General features: G+C 38.9%; 1 protein-coding gene across 1 annotated transcript; it reads right to left on the bottom strand.

Annotated features, from left to right (window-relative positions):
* Positions 1 to 1689: 1689 nt before the first annotated feature.
* Positions 1690 to 15715, bottom strand: LOC122069353 (uncharacterized protein At1g03900-like). Its single transcript, XM_042633345.1, has 3 exons — positions 14910 to 15715; positions 3951 to 4238; positions 1690 to 1996 (listed from the first exon to the last, which is right to left on the bottom strand). The coding sequence occupies exons 1-3, from the start codon at positions 15390 to 15392 to the stop codon at positions 1928 to 1930; spliced, it is 840 nt and encodes a 279-aa protein (XP_042489279.1). The 5' UTR covers positions 15393 to 15715; the 3' UTR covers positions 1690 to 1927.
* Between the last annotated feature and the right edge of the window lie 2865 nt (positions 15716 to 18580).

Raw genomic sequence — 18580 nt, 5'->3', positions numbered from 1 at the left:
CCAGAATTACAGTACAGTCGGTACCTCGTCACTTGACCCATTTTCTTCATCCCCATTTAGCGCGGCCACAAAGGTTTCTTTGCCCTTCTTGACTCGACAACCCTATCCATCCAAAACAAATTCTATGTCCTCGTAAGAATTTGAATAATCTTGTTGTGACCTGGTGGTCAAGCGGTTGAAATTGCCTTTCAACATTCTCGGGGTGACTGCGTAATTCTTGCCCCACCTGACCTTGCACAAGCTGGAGCCTCGTGCACCGAGTACAGGCCCTTTCTTTTTGAAGCTATTCACCATGCATGCTTGTTTAACATAAAATTTTGTGGCACTTTTAAGTAGGGTAGTCCATAGTCATCCATAAATCTTCTAAAATCGCAACCCAGGGGCGTAAAAGTTAGTTATACCGATATGTCTTAGTTATACAGATAAGTCTTTCCTAACCTTGATTTATTTTGGGATAACATCACTAAACAGGCATTCAACTGTGATTTTTTTCCCTTTAGGGGGTGGGTGGAGGAATCAATGTGGCATTACCAATTCAAGAAATCCAAACTATTGCAACTGTTAAGTGGACCATTAAGACCCTAATTCATTTTTCAGAATTATCATTGAAATATTTGTGTTTTCACCAAGTGGCGCCGATTGCCCTCCCTCGCATTTACAAGCAGGCCAACCTGAGGGTTTCTTCAGTCTGCTTGATTCAAACAGAGGCGCAAACACTTGTGAAAACACAGAATGGGTGAGCTTATCCTTCACAATGCTTAGGCTATTGAAGTGAAATGTAAAAATCAGTGGCAGAGTGAAATAAGAATGAAATTAAAGAATTTCTAAAAGAAACTTTCAATTGGGATGTGGTTAAAAGTACGTGGTTAAAAGTATTTGATATAAATCCCTATGAAAACACATGAGGCCCACAGTAGATAAGGTAATACTATAAAAATAATAATCAGTAATGTTCGGTAAAGCATTTTGTTTTTGTTTTTGTTTTAGGTTTACTTCACTTGTAACTAAATGGGGGCATAGTTTTTCTTCAAAAAATTATTATTCTCTTGTTTGATGGAACAAACATAAGACTATGTCAGTCAATGATAAGCTATATGGTTCTTGTTCTGCCATTCTATTCTTAAGGCTCCATAATGAGGCCAGATATTTTCTGCACACCAGCTACCAGCCTAACAGGAAAAAACACCAGCAGATGTGAACTGTTGTTAATGAGCATGATATAGAAAATTGGATCTGGCCCCTCTCGTGAGCGCCCATCGCCCAAGTCTTGCCCATAGCTACCTGGGCGAGCGCCATGTGTCCAGGCGGTAATCCAACAGTTATTAGCACCTCATTTTCCACGCCTTTGTCAGTGCCTCACTCTCCGCGCCTTCTCCCAAAACATTGGATCACCGCCTAGACATGTGGCGCTCGCCCAGGTAGCTATGGCCAATCTGGGCAATGGGCGCTCAAGAGAAGAGTCGAATCCTAGAAAATTCCATCCATCCATCCATGTATGAAGTGACAAGGATTTTGTGGAAATGCTAGGTTCCAACCTGTAAATACAGGTCTTACATATCTGTGTGATGTAAATTTCAAAATACCATTCAACTGTATTGACCCTATAAGGAAGCAAACACAACCCAAATAAATTTTTGACTAATTAAAAGGAAATTCTTACCCAACAAGATCCGTGAAAGGGGCATGATGTATGATAATCTCAGAAATTATTTACTAAATTAAATTAGAGGCTTCTAAATTCAAGTTAGAGCAGACAAAATAATAGGCATATTCCATTAAACATTGTTTTTTAAATATATCAGTAAAGTACATAATGCCTTAGTCTCCCCCCACCCTTTTCTCCCATGTCCCTTCACTTCTTTTCTTTTTTTAATCTACTAGAGAGAAAAATCAACAGCACTCAAATCCAACAAATGCTCATACAAATCTAAAATGCTGCCCATCCTGCAGCAGAGCTCTTTGTTGATCCCGATCCAGAAGTAGAAGGAAGGGTTCTCTGCAAGTCCCCACAATAAAATAACAACATAAGGGAAATTTTAAATAGAAAGGAAAATGAAAGTAATTTTTCTTGATTTATAAAGGAATACATCTCTGCTCAGTATAATGACTAACACCCATATATCAAGCGGAATGAAACCTCTACAGCAGAACACTTGTGCACCATCACTATACGTATGCACCTAATATCTGCATGTGGCATGTTAGGTGGAGCAAAAAATTTGTGGTCCAGTTGGACCCTGAGTTTCCATTCACAAACGAAGTTTAAGCCCTAACAGAGTTGACCATGTGACTAAGTGAATCTTTGAAAATCCATCAAAAAGGTCACACTCTTAGAAAATGGTTGGAAGCAAATGAATGGCTAAGAATACAAGCAAAAAGTACAAATCATGTTGGGGGAGGTAAAATGGAATGTCGATTTCAAGTTTGACACAGCCAGCCTGGATAAGATCCTGTTTCAAAAAGATCAGATTTTTTAAATCACCCATCCACAGGGGACAACTTGGTGGCCCATCATGAAATGGGTTCCTTATACGCTACCTAAAGATCTTTTACCCTATATCTGTTACAACTGCTAAGCCACAAAACATAAGATGTTAATTAAAGGCAACAAAAATGTATATCAACACCCCCTGCACGTGCAGTTCTTAACACACAAGGCCCTACACGTGATACACTCACGCAAAAACACTATTTTGGCACCTAGGGGACGAAAAGTCGGGGAACCCCATTGCACTTCCTAGGGATCGAACACTCAAACCTCCCTGCTCTGATAGCATGTTACATCTGCTTATCCCAAAAGCTCGAACTGTTAAGTACGGGCAACAACAATCTATATCAACAATATCAAATGCACTTGCAAGTCAGGGAACTATATTTTTGAAGCTAGAAACATTGACAGACAACTTCTATCCATTTTATGTTTTGCAACTGTGTCATAAGCATCCAACTCCAACTGGCTGCAGGCCAGGAACTGATATCCAGGGAATGTTGCTAACTTTCCAATTTCATGATAAAAACATTGGTAAACCAACAAAATCACGGAAATGGCCAAGAAGAAAACCATGCATCAGCCAGGTAAAAACAATAGATGGTCAAAAACACATTAATGTTCTTCTAGAAAGCAAAGGTTTTCGAGTGGCTAGTAGTGCATTATTTGTAACAGAAGCATTTAACCCAGTAACAATTGTTTTGATTTTGGAAGCAGCAACCACAGTAAACCAAAAAAAGGGGGGGGGGGAGGCTAAAGTAAAAACTGGGAGGTATGTTACAAAATCCTATAAGCATGTATAGATGACTCCTCATTCTAATCAGTTTCCAATTTTCGATGTTCACAATCTACAATCAGGACTTCATAACAGCCATTGCTTCATGAAACAACGGGCAAGGATTAAAGTATTGGTATCGGCCGCCATATCGGTCGGCCAAATTTAAGATACGTATCGGAGGGTATCGTATCATATCGGAGATAAGCTAAGATATGCTAAAGATCAAGGATTAAAGTATCGTATTGGTTGCCACATCGGTCAACTAAATTTAAGATATGTATTGTATCGTATCGGAGATACTTTAAACCATGAACAGGAGTGCCCTCCACAACCAATATAATTAATGAAAAGACTGATCATCATCTAGTTTCATAACAGGATGACAATATGTGGTGCACCAATACTCTCAATGAATGGACACAGCCAGATACTTTTTTGTATCTTCACATTTCCACATAATAATTTTGCTTCAGTGTAATTGTAAAGAGAAATGGAGCATTCTCTCAAGATCAGAGGACAAATACAAGGACAAGGTCAGATATTGGGTGTTTAAAATCATGCATCTAAGATTTTTTCATTGTTGAATGAATGATATGGACTTGCATGCACACAGCATTAGCACATGTGAAACATAACACTTATAGAAGAAATGAAATGAATGGGAAGAAGCATAAAGAAGCATACCTCAAGTTGAGAGAAATCTGAGAAAGTATCATTTGCACGCCTTACGTTTTCCATAGAACCCTTGAGTCCAACACCATGACCGCCAGCAGCCATCCGAGCAGTAGCAGGATCATTGGGTGGTGGTGGAAGAGGGGATCTGATTTTTCCTGCCCCGCTTGGTGGTGGAGCAAGGCCCAGAGTCTTCGGCTTCACAGTGCTAGAAACAGCACCAGACAATCCAGCAGCTGAAAGCATGCCAGTTCCACTAGTTGGTTTGTTTTTTACATTTATCCGGATAGTCTCACCTTCCTAAAATCCAAAAACTCAAAAGTCAATGCAACACACACACAACAACATGCACATAAAATGTCAGGTAGATACAGCTTTTCTATTCTAGAGGTAATAACCTCTCAACAAATCATAGCCATAAAATAAGATCCAACTTCATGAAAATGAAGGGAGTCACATACATAGCTATAGAACTTTATACTTATTCATGAAAATTTATTTAAGAAGATGCTTTCAAAGATATTTGAGTTAAGGAACTCCACCAGAGCATAGTTGTCAAGCTGTCACCTTGGCGTCCAAGCGGTTTTTTTAGGGTCTAGGCAGACGATTGCCACCTTAGTGTAAGGCGCTGGTTTAATTTTTTATTAATTTTTTTTATTCCATTTATTACGTTTCTATTGGTATCGAATTAGGTTTGGCACTAATTTATGTCAAACATCATTTAAGTAAATGACTTCATTTACTTAAGATATTATTCATAAATAAGCAATTATCCTCCCAAATAAATCTAATAAAAACAGTTAAAAAATTAACCTCCTAACCGATAAAAGGTCAACTCCCTAGTTCAAAAACAAAAACTGAATTTTCAGTTGTAGGGGCGATTTTCAACTTTCAAATGCTAGTTTTTTTTTTTTCAAATATAAAAATAAATAATCTTATTATGATAGAACATCATTAAAAACCAAAAGAGTGGCAAAATAATCTTTGTTTTGATGTCCAAAAATAATCTTCAGGGAGATTTAAATAGCATTCGCAAATCGCACACACCAAATAAGGTTTGACCGGAACCTAACTCCTTCAAAATAAATCAGATTTAAGCAATCTTGGATTTGTTGGAAAGCTAGTTTTGTGCTCTACCTAATACAAAAAAGTCTCATATAAAAATAGAATCATTTGACTAGTCAAACTTATAAGATAACAAGAACATTTCTCTAAATCGAGAGTAGTATAATTACTTATAGATAAACCAAATGTATGTTTTGATTGTTTCAAACTTTCAATAGTTTGCTTCTTCAGTTCTGCTGTCTTCAGTACTGTGTTGATTTTTTTACTATGTGGTTTAATATTGATTTTTTATGACTTATGTGGTTTAATGTTGATTTTGATGAATTTTTAATGACAAGATGTGCCTTAATGTTGATTTTTTATGATACAAGGTATATATTGTAACATCTTAAATAATGTTAGAATAGAGGGGAAATTGAAAAAAAAAACAAAAGCATTTCGGCGCCTTGGTCGCCTAGGCAACACATAGGCGGGCGCCTTGGTAGGCACCCTCCATTGCCTTGGGTCACCTTGTCGCCATGACAACTATGCACCAGAGCATGTCAGCACTTCAACTTCTAGCCCAGCATTAATTCTCTAAAATATCATTAACAATTTAACAATGTTAGGGATGAAACCTGAACACGGTGTCCCTCCATTTGGAAAAAGATGATTCTTCAACAACAGAGATTGAAAATGCCTCTGTTCAGGTTGCGAGGTCAAACCACCATCCCAAAAGGGGGGGGGTATATCAAGGAAGAGCATTAGGTCACTTGTAATGCCTAATCCATTAGCCCTGAGGCTTTCCTTAGAACCCATCATTTTACCATCATTCAGGCTGATGTATAACAGTTTCTGACGACACCCACCACAAAACCTGGTCTATACATTTCTAAGAAAAAATAAAGGAAGAGCATTAGGGCACTTGTAAAATATGTTAGGAATTAGATGCCTAATCCATTAGCCCTAAGGCTTTCATTTTACCATCATTCAGAATGATATCTAACAATTTCTGATGATGCCATACATTTCTAAGTGCCCATTTATCCTCAAGCGAGGAAATTCAAGAGAGCCAGGGAAACTCAACATGCAAATCTGTCATTACTTTTTTATACCCCAAAACTTCCAAGCAAACAAATAAATTTTTTTTTTTTTTCACTTGCATGACCACACAATTGATCACATAAGAAATTGTTTATTTTCACCAATACAAAAAATGTGTATCCAAAGAAAAGAAAATCGAACAAATAACAATCATTTCCTACAAATAGAAACAACCTTGGTCAATCAGTGCCTGTCTTCATTGGATCTTCAGATGTTCATACTATTATAACATGGTGTCATGGTTTAGAAATCAATCAATATATTGTGCAATTACTTTGCACAAATCACAGGTAAGGCTGCATACATTATAACCCCCTCCAGACCCGCAGTTGCAGGAGCCTCATGCACTGGTACTGCCCTTTTTTAGTTTGCACAAACATATCATAATGTTAGATATTGGAATGCTGCTGGACAACATCTTTCCATTACTATTACCAACAAGAATAAAATCCCCAAAAATCCCAATCTTATTCATCCCAAAAAAAAAAAAAAATTCTAAAATCAAATCCCAATTGCTACTCGTCCCAAAAATATGAATAAAGAGTTAACTGAGTTATTTTCTTGACTGTAGGATGGGGGGTGTACTTGTGCTACCGTTCAACAACTTTCAATGAAATCTCTAGTATCAGGCAAAAGTAAAAAAGGAAAAGAATAATGATGTTTCTCAAAAATATAAAGATGAATGAACTACAAACAGAAAAATATTAAATTATTTATATCTATACATAAATTAGTATTCAAAAAACAGACACACACAAACACACACAATATATATATATATATATTAACAACCAAATTAGGGTAGAATGAGTGAATAATGAGATCACTCAAGTCTTTATTTATAATAGGCAAAACATGAGGAAAAATACAAGTATGCCACCGCCTAAAATGCCCCTGTAGCATTAATTACATGATTCAATACTCCCCCTCAAGTTGCCTCATAGATATCACACATGCCTAACTTGACTAAACAAGAATGAAACATTTTTCCCGCTAACCCCCTTAGTGAACACATCAGCTAGCTGATCACCAGACTTCACAAAGGGAACACAAATCAAACCACCATCCAACTTCTCTTTGATGAAGTGTTTGTCGATTTCCAAATGTTTGGTACGGTCATGTTGCACTGGATTATGAGCAATACCAATAGCAGCCTTGTTATCACAGTAGAGCATCATTGGAAGATGAACAGATACACTAATATCATCCAATAGTATACGTAACCACAACTCACAGATCCCTTGTGCAATAGCACGAAACTCTATTTCAGCACTGGATCTAGCAACCACATTATGCTTCTTGCTGCGCCAAGTGACATGATTCCCACCCACGAAGGTACAATAACTTGAGATGGATTTTTCTGTCAGGTGATCCAGCCCAATCAGCATCTGTAGAGCTTCAACTATGAGATGATCATGAAGAGATAAAAGAATCCCTTTTCCTGGAGCAAACTTCAAGTATCTCAAGATACGTAAAACTGCCTCCATATGGGAGGAATAGTGATTATGCATAAACTGACTCATCAAACTGACAGCCACAGCAATATCAGAACGAGAATGGGAGAGATAAATCAGTTTGCCTACGAACCATTGGTAACACCCTTTGTCAACATGTTCACTCTCTTTTTCCTTGAGTCGTGTACTAGCTACCCACATAAGTATCAGAAGGACAACCCAATAAACCAGTCTTTGACAACAGATCAAGGATGTACTTCCACTGGGATAGAAAGATGCATTTTGAAGATCGAGCAACTTCAATCCCAAGAAAGTACCATAGTTTTCCAAGATCCTTTATTTCAAACTCTCGACCAAGAAAGTCCTTGAGGCGACCAATCTCAGCACTGTCATTCCTTGTCACCACGATGTCATCCACATAGACGATGAGAATAGTAATCTTATCACCAGACCTCTTTATGAACAATGTGTTGTCATCATTGCTCTGTTTATACCCCGCATATGTCATCGCCTTGTGAAATCTCCCGAACCACACTCTAGGTGATTGCTTCAAACCCTAGAGAGCATGCTTTAACTTACAAACCTTGCCCTAAGTTCCCTTACTGGAGAAACCTAGTGGAATGTCTATGTACACTTCCTAATTGAGTTCTCCATAGAGGAAAGCATTCTTGAGATCAAGTCTTTGGAGATCCCATCCTTGGTTCATAGTACACGAGAGAAACACTCGCACAAAAGTCAATTTGGCAACCAGTACAAATGTCTCCTGGTAGTCAATTCCATATGTTTGAGTGACCCCTTTAGCCACAAGCCTTGCCTTATACTTGTCTATGAGTCATCTATCTTCTTCACCACAAACACCCACTTAAACCGGCTGATTTTTTCCCACGAGGAAGAGTCACAAGTTCACATATGGCATTATTTTTTAAGACATCCATTTCTTCCACCATTGCGGCCTTCCAATTTCCATCTGCAAGAGCTTCCTGCCACTTCTAGGGTACACAAACAGAAGATAGAGAAGACACAAAAGCATAATAGGAGGGAGAAAGGGAATCATCGAAATAATATGGGATATAGGGTGTTGAGTACAAGTCCTAATTTCTTTTCTCAGAGCAACATGTTAGAAGAAATTACACCTAAAGTAATAGGCTCAGTCAGCTCTGGATCCAAGGCTAGCAAGGGGATGTGTAAAGGTGCTGTAATGGTGGTGATGGTCTGAAGTTGCTTATCTCTGGTGTGGTCCCTACGATAGACTTGAAGAGTTGAATCATCAATTTGTCTATGAAATTCACCAATAATTCTCTGGACAGGAGTCATATCCCCCTGAGCTGTGACAGTAGTCTTTATCTCTCCCTTGAGCTAGAACATCAGTCTATGTCCCCTTATTCTCTTTCTAAACAGAAGGACCTTTAAATGAGGATGGTGGATACACTGGTGGAGAAAGCATATTTAGAGTCACCTCTTCACTATATTCTAGCAACTATCAATACTAGACTCCCCTTGAAGAGGTGGCGGGAAGTAGTAACCAACGGATTTATGAAACACAACATCCATTGTTACCATAGTATGCCGAATAGGAGGATTGTAACACTTGGAACATGAAGGGACTGAATTAGCGGGAGTTGATGAATTGGAAGCCTTTAACACACTTCTGAAAGCCTGGAGTTCCTCCTGGGAGAGGCCTATATCAATTGCAGGTGGGGTGTCTACATTCTCAGCCTGATTGGCTTTGGTTTTAGATAGACCATGAGCACGCTTTAACTCAAAATCAACAAGTTTTCCATGAAGATTCCAATAGGTTGCCTTGGTAATGGTATAGCTTATTGCAGTGATCACAATTAAAAATCTCCTTAGTAGTATTACTAGTATGATTTGCTACTTTAGAAGTAGTAGTGTAACCAGTCTGTAGGGATAATTTTTCAATAGTGGGAGGATAAAGCATAGAGTTGCGATGACACTCCTCTATATGAACTAGTGCAAAGGACTGTTCCAGAGTAGGGAAGGGAGAACTGCTAAGTACTTGGACACGAATCTGATCATAGTCAACATTCAAACTAGCCAAGAAATCATACACCCTGACTTTGTCCACATGATTTGTATAGGGAACAATGTCTTCAGCATTGGAAGGTTGATAGTCTACAAAGTGATCAAAATCATACCACAGAGTTCGAAGTTTAACATAGTACTTGGACACAGAGAGGTCCTATTGAGTAGTTTGTTGTGTATCTAGCTTTTAAGGCCGAGTTGTGTGTGATTACATATTTACATAGTTTCCAATGCAGGGTTTTGTGTTCGAGTTATCATTTTCGTGTTTAGTGGAGCTATCAAAATTTCATTATCTCATTCCTCCTTTTACGAAAGTAGGTTGGGTGATGGTTTATCTTGATGTGAGAACATGTAGGAAGTTTTGGCTTGACCGATCTATATGGTACGTCAAGTAGACAATCGGTATCTTATTATAATCCGTCGTTATACGTCTGTGATTGATTTGTAGTGGTGCATTAACAACCAACATTTATTATAATTAACCATAACCCTTCAATCTTTTTGCATGGATCTTTGCACTCGTCCTTGTTTGTAGTGGTGCATTAACAGCTGACACTTATTATAATTAACCATGACTTGTCAATCTTTCTGCATGGATCTTTGCACTCGTCCTTGCTTGGAATCCCATGTAACCGATCCCAAAATCTCCAATATTGGATCATTATTAATATTCCTTTTAGCAAATACCCTTAGGGAAGAGGCCGTTGTGAAATAGGCCCCCACGTATCTCTAAGTTGAGATGCGGCGGAGCAGGGCCTGCGGATGCCCGAAAAAGTGCCGAACTTTGGCCATTACCCTTACAAGTAGTGATACGAACTTTCTTGTGAAGATCAAACACCTGATCATTATTCCCTATTTGTCTATAGGTTTCCTTGGCAGCAACCCAGATTTGAGAAGCAATTTCTAACCACAAGAATCCTTTAGAAATAGCCTAATCAATAGAGTTGATCAGAAAAGACATTACCAGAAAGTCATTGGTGATCCATTTGTCCTAAAGGATACCCTCTTTAGAGGGTTTCTTTGATTTTCCTGTGATGTGTCCAGTGAGACTTCTACTAGCAATAGTGAGGTAGGTAGATTTGGACAAGATGAGGTAATTAGTTCCCTCCAATTTCACAATGCAAGCATCAAAAGGTTTGTATTCATTGCGACCTTGCCCATCAGATCCTGAGGTTACAATAGTTACTTCAGACATGATGGCACCAAGGAGAAATCAGCAATGATAGGGAGATATCCAAAATCTTCAAAACTAGCCATTAGAAAGTGCTTATACTTGGATTGAGTTACCCTGTAGGGGTATTGAATCACTCCTCTAAATATAACTTGCTTTTGATAAGGGACTAGTGAGATGGACAATATTTCAGAGAAGAAGAGAGATCACACACCAAAACTTGGCAGATAGGGCCATAAGTAGGTTCGATCTCCTCTCTAGGGGTGGGGAGGATCTCCTCCAAAAATATCTGTATTTGACAGGGGAATCCCAAACATCGATGGAGTCAAGGTTTTGGAGAAACCCCTAATTTCTGAAATAGCAAATGGGTATGATCTTCAATCCTGCAACCAATGATGAATACTTAGAGAAGGTTTGATCTTTACAAAAGACAATCAAACCCTAAGAAGGGAAGAAGGTTTGATCTTTACAAAAGACAATCAAACCCTAAGAAGGGAAGAATAAAAAATCGTAGGGTAGGAAAATGTACTCCGATTGCTAACTAGTAGGGTTTTAGGGTTCAAAACACTAAGGTAATGTGTAGGACAGCAACTAGATTCATATCAATCACCTCATTAGAGCTACCCTAGCTATGGGTAGTTAGGGAGACAAAGGAAGAGAAGAAGATGGAGGTTGAGAAGGGATGGAGGCTTGCGATTTAGAAAGAAGAGAAGGGGAAGGCTGAAAAAAACCTAGATCAGAAAAGTGGCTATGATACCATGTTAACAGCCAAATTAAGGTATAATGCTTAAGTGAATAATGAGATAACTCAAGCCTTAATTTATAATAAGCAAAACAAAAGGAAAAATACAACTATGCCCCCCCATCCACTGCCCGTCAATAATTATGGTCAGTGGAGGGGGGGAAGGCCTAAAATGCCCCTGCGGCATTACATGATTCAACATATATATATATATATATATACAGAGAGAGAGAGAGAGAGAGAGAGAGAGAGAGAGAAGTTCATGAATGTAAGTATCTTAGCACTCCTTCATGAATGAATTAAAGGGTTAGCTAGGGAAAGGAAGAGGGGAGAGAGGGTTGGAGGAACAAAAACAACAATCATCAGAGGAACATAGCAAAGTTATCAAGATAGATCAAGATAACAACCAATGGAGACAACAAAATAAGGATAAAAATGGAGCTTGAAACTTCTCCATATGATCTTTGGTACAAAGAAAATACTCACAAACTGAAAATATCCTCTGAAAAACAGACATTATCCCAGCCAAACTCAACCACCGCATCAGCCAGCGCCACGGGGCAAAGGCACTGGAACCAGATCAGAAAACCACAAATACACTTTCAACATTCAATCACCAATTTTTCATCTCAATTGGTAGTTATATGAGAATGTAATCATTTTCTCAGTTGGGGGGGGGTGGGGGGCTATGTAATCAGGTCCACTTTGATACAAGATTTGCATAGCAACTGCAAACCTGCAAGTAGAATGAAACAGAAAGAGGCTGAACCAGATGGATGGGGATTATAGCTTGGCTTAGGGAAATAACCCAATTAGGAGGTGCCTTGAGGACAGTGAACATAATGACTACCCCATACAAAAGATGTCACCATAATAGAAATGTCACTGTAGAATATCTTGATGGGTCTATATCATTCTTATAGAAGAAGAAAGCACTGGCATTCTGAATAATTCAGCTACAGCACTGTTTCCAGTCATTGAAATCTGAAGACTTGTATTCCTCCATCTACGTGCAAAGCACGTGGATGCTAATGAATGAGATTTTTTATTACCAAAAAAAAAAAAAAAATCTGACGACTTGAAGAATGTGAAAAAAGTGAGGAAATGCCCTGTACACACACGCAGCATTTAGATCTTGTTAAATTGTTCATTCTCAGTCTAACCATCATGATCCAGAGGAATGCAACATACACTGCTTTTTTTTTTTTTTTGGCTAAATAAATAAATTTATTGCCAAAGGAGAGAAGAAAATACAAGGGGAAAGAGGGGGGAGGGGATAGGCTTAAGCCAACAAGGATAAGCCGACCCCAAAGGGAACAAAGCAAAACAACACCAAAAAAAAATTAAATCACCAACAGCCAAGGGAGTAAAAGGAAACCAGCAGCCAGGGAAGGAGATCGGGGGGGGAGGAAGGAAGAGAAGGGACTCAAGTAAGGGGGATGGTGTCAATGGATAGGTTCCATGAGGCAATGATATGTCTATTTCTGAGGGAGTTAGGGACGGGGCGGTTTGTGAGGGATTGGATTTTAGAGGAAACATCAAAGAAGATGGCAGTCCAAATCCTATCCGGCGAGCGGGAGTTGGATGACCATCTACGGATGTTGTGCTCCATCCAAAGGTGGTTGATGGTTTCAGAGAAGGCAAGTTTCCCAATCGTATCACAACTAGAGGAGCCCGAGAATGTCATATCGATCCAAATCCATTCCCTATCAAAGGGGAAAATAAGTCTCCTAGACGGCCAGCAACGGGACAGGACAATTTTCTAGACCAAGGAGGAGAGGGGGTAGTGGAAGAAAAGGTGGGTGATATCTTTCAATCCAAGGGGACAGAGATAGCAGGAAGAGTTAACAGGGATGTGACGGTGGATGAGGATGGATTGGATTGGGAGGCAATTGGAGAGGCATCTCCAAACAGTGAAGCTGTGTCGGGAAATGTGGCAGATACTTATAATAGACACCGCTTTGAATTGTGGCGGTTTTGTTGCATGGGACACAACTAAGGGAAGCAAAATATTCTAATGCATTTCTTGTACCAACTTACTAGTTTTTGAAGTTGTGTTCCTTCAAATCACCAAACCACAAACATGCTTTCCAGGGTCCGGGAGGGGGAGAGAAGAGAAGGAAACAGAGAATCATACCACAATTCATAACTCTAACAGAAATGAATTACAACATAACCTTTTCCACCAATGTGCCATGGTTCCATGATATATTCTGCATGGACAAAGTATCCAGACAATATTTCTTCACAGAAGGTTTTGTTCCCTTCAAACCTAATTAAGTCAACCAAGTTTAAAGATCATCACAAAGGTTCGACCATATGAGTATCTCATCTGAACACCTAATGAATAGCTGTGGCCCCCTTTTGATCCAACCACTGATGCTGATCCTCCAGCATGACCATGCCCTAAGGGTTTCAAGTTGTATGTATGCACCTATGAATGTAGGTATCTGTCTTTTGTGTGTATGTAACAATCCTATCATCAAACGTTAATAACTGTAGTACATGATTCAAATCTGAAACCAAATGATGTTCAATCATCACTCCGTAAGAAAAGTTAACTCATAATTCAGTCACGATAGAAAATCGCAAAAGAAGCCATGAAAAATTCATGGTTCAAACATCTAGTATGCAGATGAAAACTATAACACTTACGAGTACACAGTAAAGATACGGTGGGGAATAATTATAAATCACTGTTTACAACAACACTGCTAGATCAAACATGTTCTAATATACACTTATCCAAACTAAACAAAATTAAAGAATGCATGCTGTGACCAGAACATAACAGGTCGTGACAGAAACAATGATGCAGCAGACTAGTTCCAGAACCAAAATACAGATCAAAGGGTCATTGGAAAGTCAGAAGATGGAATACCATTCAAAAATTCATCAAAATGATTTCTTGAAGGTGGTTCATGATAGTATATTTACTTCGAAGTATCCGGTATCAATCAAGTGCAATTGCATTATAATCTAGATCACAACATCTGAGTTGTCAAAACTCCAAACAACTAGGTTTACCAGTGATCAGCTTAAACAAAATTACCAGATGCATACCCAGCAAACCCAAAATTTAGCAGTTAATGATCCAAGAAAATATTCCAACAAGTTAGTCTTAACATGCAGGCATAAAAGATTCCATCATTCGTCTGCATCCAAATACTTATTTTACCCAACAGATGGTACACAGACTTGATATTAAAAATGGTTGCTATGTCTTCAACCCACATGACCAATGTGATTATTAATCGAATAGAAGTACCAACATACAACCAGTACCAGTGCTCTCTCCGGGTCCTGCATTCATTCTTATTTCCTAATTGGTTGGATATGTAAAGTTCGAATATGTATTTTTTCACATAGAACAAAAAATCCAGCTACAGATTGAAAACTGTTACTAACCATACCTTCAATCTGTGATTCACTGCAGGAAGAATATCGATATGATTGGCATTGCTTGATTCACCCGTCTCCTTCTCATTCTCTCTCTTTACATACTTCTCATGATCAGAGAGCGCGACGTTGAAATCAAATGCCTCATTCCTCTCATTAAATCCTAACCCAATAAAGGCGTGCTTGCCGCTCCCATCCTCTATCTTCAGCACAAAGTAGCGAGACGAATCGAGAACAGTTTCAACAGAGTTCTCCCTCTGCCCAGGGAGGACAAAGCAGGCGGCAAAGAGCTCGCCTGAGTTGGGATCCTCAAGCCGGATCTCACACCGTTCTTTACACGAAACCACACGCAGACGCCCTGACCAGATCTTATCAGATTGTAGCCACTCACCACATTTATAACCGCCGCTCGTACTCCGAGGAGGGATTTTAAACACAGACACTTCACGAACAACCAAAAGCGTGTGCTCCAGCGCCTCCTCGTCCTCAAATGACATTGTTCCAAAGTACTTCTACGTGTAAGGCCCGAAGAATTGAGCAGATTAAACAGATTTGCAGGAAATTTTGGGACAACTAATTAATCACTGAATTGAATTGATTTTTGTGAGAAAACCAATTGAAGCTTCAATTACCGATTCCAATAAATCATAGGGCTTCAGATTGGAAATATGGCAGATATTTAGGGTTTGCAAATGGAAGCTTGGAGGTTAAGATTTTGGAGCTTTCGTTGGATACTGAAATGAGCTTCAATTGTCTCCGCGTAAAGGCATAATTTTTTTACATTTCTTAGTTGCAGAGACGTGGATTCGAAGCTGGAAGTGTTTGAAAGGTCAAATCTTCGATTGCGACGTTGCGAGGAGATTATCATTTTACGGTATTGCCCTTAAGTCATTAGTATAATCCTCCCGAGTCTCGTCCAACTCCGATGTCCGAACCCCAATGATGTCTCGAGCTTCCGTGTTTGACGACCGAAGCATCCTATGTCAGACTACTGGAGCACAAAAGCATAGATTCTCAATCGTAATAACTGACACGTGGCATATGTTTCTCGTTCGACCCGGCCATGCTTTGTCCTAGTTTTTAGGTCAAAAGTCAAAACCCCAATGAAAGATTGGGCACCTGACTCTAAGGGTATCAATCCGCTCGATTCTGGTTATTTAGTTCGATTTTGGTTCGATTCTTAGTGATTGCAAGGTGGATCAAAATTGAATTAAAATTCTGTTTGATATCGTATTTAGGTACTTAAGTTGATTCAATTTGGATTGATTCGGTTTTAGTTTCAATTCGGTTATGATATATAGTTTTAATTCAATTTTTTTATCTTAGTTTTAATTCAGTTATGAAAACGGTTTCACTTTTGGATCATGACTGTTATAGACCAAAAGTCATAATTGGCTCAAATTATGGACTTATGACTAGGGGTGTCAACCGGTCGGGCCGGTTCGGTTTCGGTCGGGCTTAATCGGGCTTGAAGACTTTCAAAAGCTACACCGTGTCCGCCCATTTAACTAATCGGGCTTAGTTATTGAGGGCATGGTACACTTTATATTCGGTCGGTCGGTCTCGGGCTATAATCGGGCTACCTTAATCGGGCTTTAGTCGGGCCTTAACCGGGCTACGGACATGTTTAATGTTAAACGGGCTTTAACCGGTTTTTAAACGGGCCCTCTTTAAAATGTGCTATTATATTTCGGCCCACTTATGCAAGCCCAAAAAAATGACAATAAATCAATAAATGATACAAAATATAACCATTATTTAAAATGTGAACATGTCTTTACTTTTTAGTTTTTATTCTTTAATTTGGGGGGTAAAATAGGTATTCTACAATCATTAAAGGGTCGGGCCAAGTCGGTGCACAATAGGCCGGTCTCGGTCGGACGTTATTCGGTCGGTCTCGGTCGGGCGCCCGACGGTTCAAGTAGCAAAACCGAGACCGACCATTTATAAACGGGCCGGGCTCAAGCCCGACACGTTTAATAAACGGTCCGGGCCGGGCCGGTCTTTAAACGGTCGGTCCCGGTCGGTTTACCCGGTTCAGGCCACAAATTGACACCCCTACTTATGACCATTGCTAACTCCAAAATTGTCTTAACATATAAATATGTGATGATAAATTGCAAAAAACACTTACCACCTAAAAAATCTCTCTTAATAATATTAGGATTTTTTCATTTTTTATGTTTTAAGAGCAATTCGGTTCTGTTTTGATTCGAATCGACTGTTCTTACACCCTAAATCGAAACCAAGCCAAACGAAGGAGCATACTTACATACTCAAACTAAATAAATTTGATTTTGAATTCGGTATTCGGTTTCAGTTTGAAATTGACACCCTTAAGTCCTGACCGGGTTAAGCTCGTTCATCTCAAATCTTGCTCTGTTTGGATCGAGGTAAAATTTGTTTAGAGAGATGTTTGTTTACGAACAAACTTGGTGGATAACCGATACGTAACACTCGTTTTCAACCATAATAGAATTTTAGTCACACTAGCTGGATAGTCAGGGAAAGATAAAAGACATGGGGCCACAGAGAGTTAGAGAGGAACTACCAGATGCCAACATTAAACCCACGAACTTCTTATAGTTAGCTATCATATAAAAATCGACATGGTGAGATGTCATGAGTACAATCTTGACTTTTAATAACTTTTATGGTATTGATGTTGATGCCTATGATCATCGGAGCTCTTGGATCTAAGGTGGGTATGGAGCATTTTTCACATGGGAAAGGTCGATTGGAAGTCCCACACATGCTTCTTGTCATCGGGTTGGGCCAGCTTGGGACTCACGTGGCTTTATCTTCCTGTCCTAGTGGGCAAGCATGAGAGTCACTTGGCTTTGTCTAAGAGTCCTACCATGGACAAACTTGATGTTTTCCATAATTTTAGTGATCCTTTTGCTATATACTGCGTCTACAACGATGTTTCCAGGGTTAGTGTTTGTTTTATCCATACTCTAGTCTGGATGATTCTGTCAATGATTTGTACGATAACTTGGTCAGAGTCCATTCTTTGATTTTGAGTCCATCATACCTTTTATCTGAATGAATTTTACTTTATAAAAAAAAAAAAAAAAATCAAATTACTATGTCATGGAGTGGAGGAGTTTATAATAAACCTAATCCTACTTTACTGTTGCATAATCTTTCATGTTGTATAACTGTTCTTCTACCAAGAAGACTCTTTGATGATGCTCAAGTTAATTCCTAAATCGATGGACACTCCTTGGGCATGGGAGTGTTTTCATGTTCCTTTTAGTGGGGGTATTAGAGAGGCCATATGCCCATATCTATATTAAGTAGACATTTTCTTATTATAAAAAATCAATAGAAACTAAATATTCATAACTCTGCATAGCTATAATTGTTAATTTTCTGAAGATCGATCTAAGATATGTCTTGCTTCTTTATAATTGCACTACTAAAGTTTTGGAGCATGGTCAAAAGTATAAACTAAAATAGAGAAAAATTCTTATTATGATCATGGTTGGATGGTTCAACTAAAATCTTAAGGCATTAGGTAGATATAACTCATCAAATATATGAATGCACCAATGACCCGATGCCAGATTATAACTCTATAACTCCTAGCACCTCCCTCATGTGTGGGCATAATGAAATATCTTCGGACATGTGTAGTCGTGTAAGTGTGTTGGCACTTGGTAGTTATAGAATTATAGTCTCA

Source organism: Macadamia integrifolia, unplaced genomic scaffold (assembly GCF_013358625.1).
Source record: "Macadamia integrifolia cultivar HAES 741 unplaced genomic scaffold, SCU_Mint_v3 scaffold585, whole genome shotgun sequence".
In the NCBI taxonomy this organism is placed as follows: Eukaryota; Viridiplantae; Streptophyta; class Magnoliopsida; order Proteales; family Proteaceae; genus Macadamia; species Macadamia integrifolia.
The sequence above is the reverse complement of the archived record's forward strand: the minus strand, read 5'-3'. Positions and strand labels throughout refer to the sequence as shown.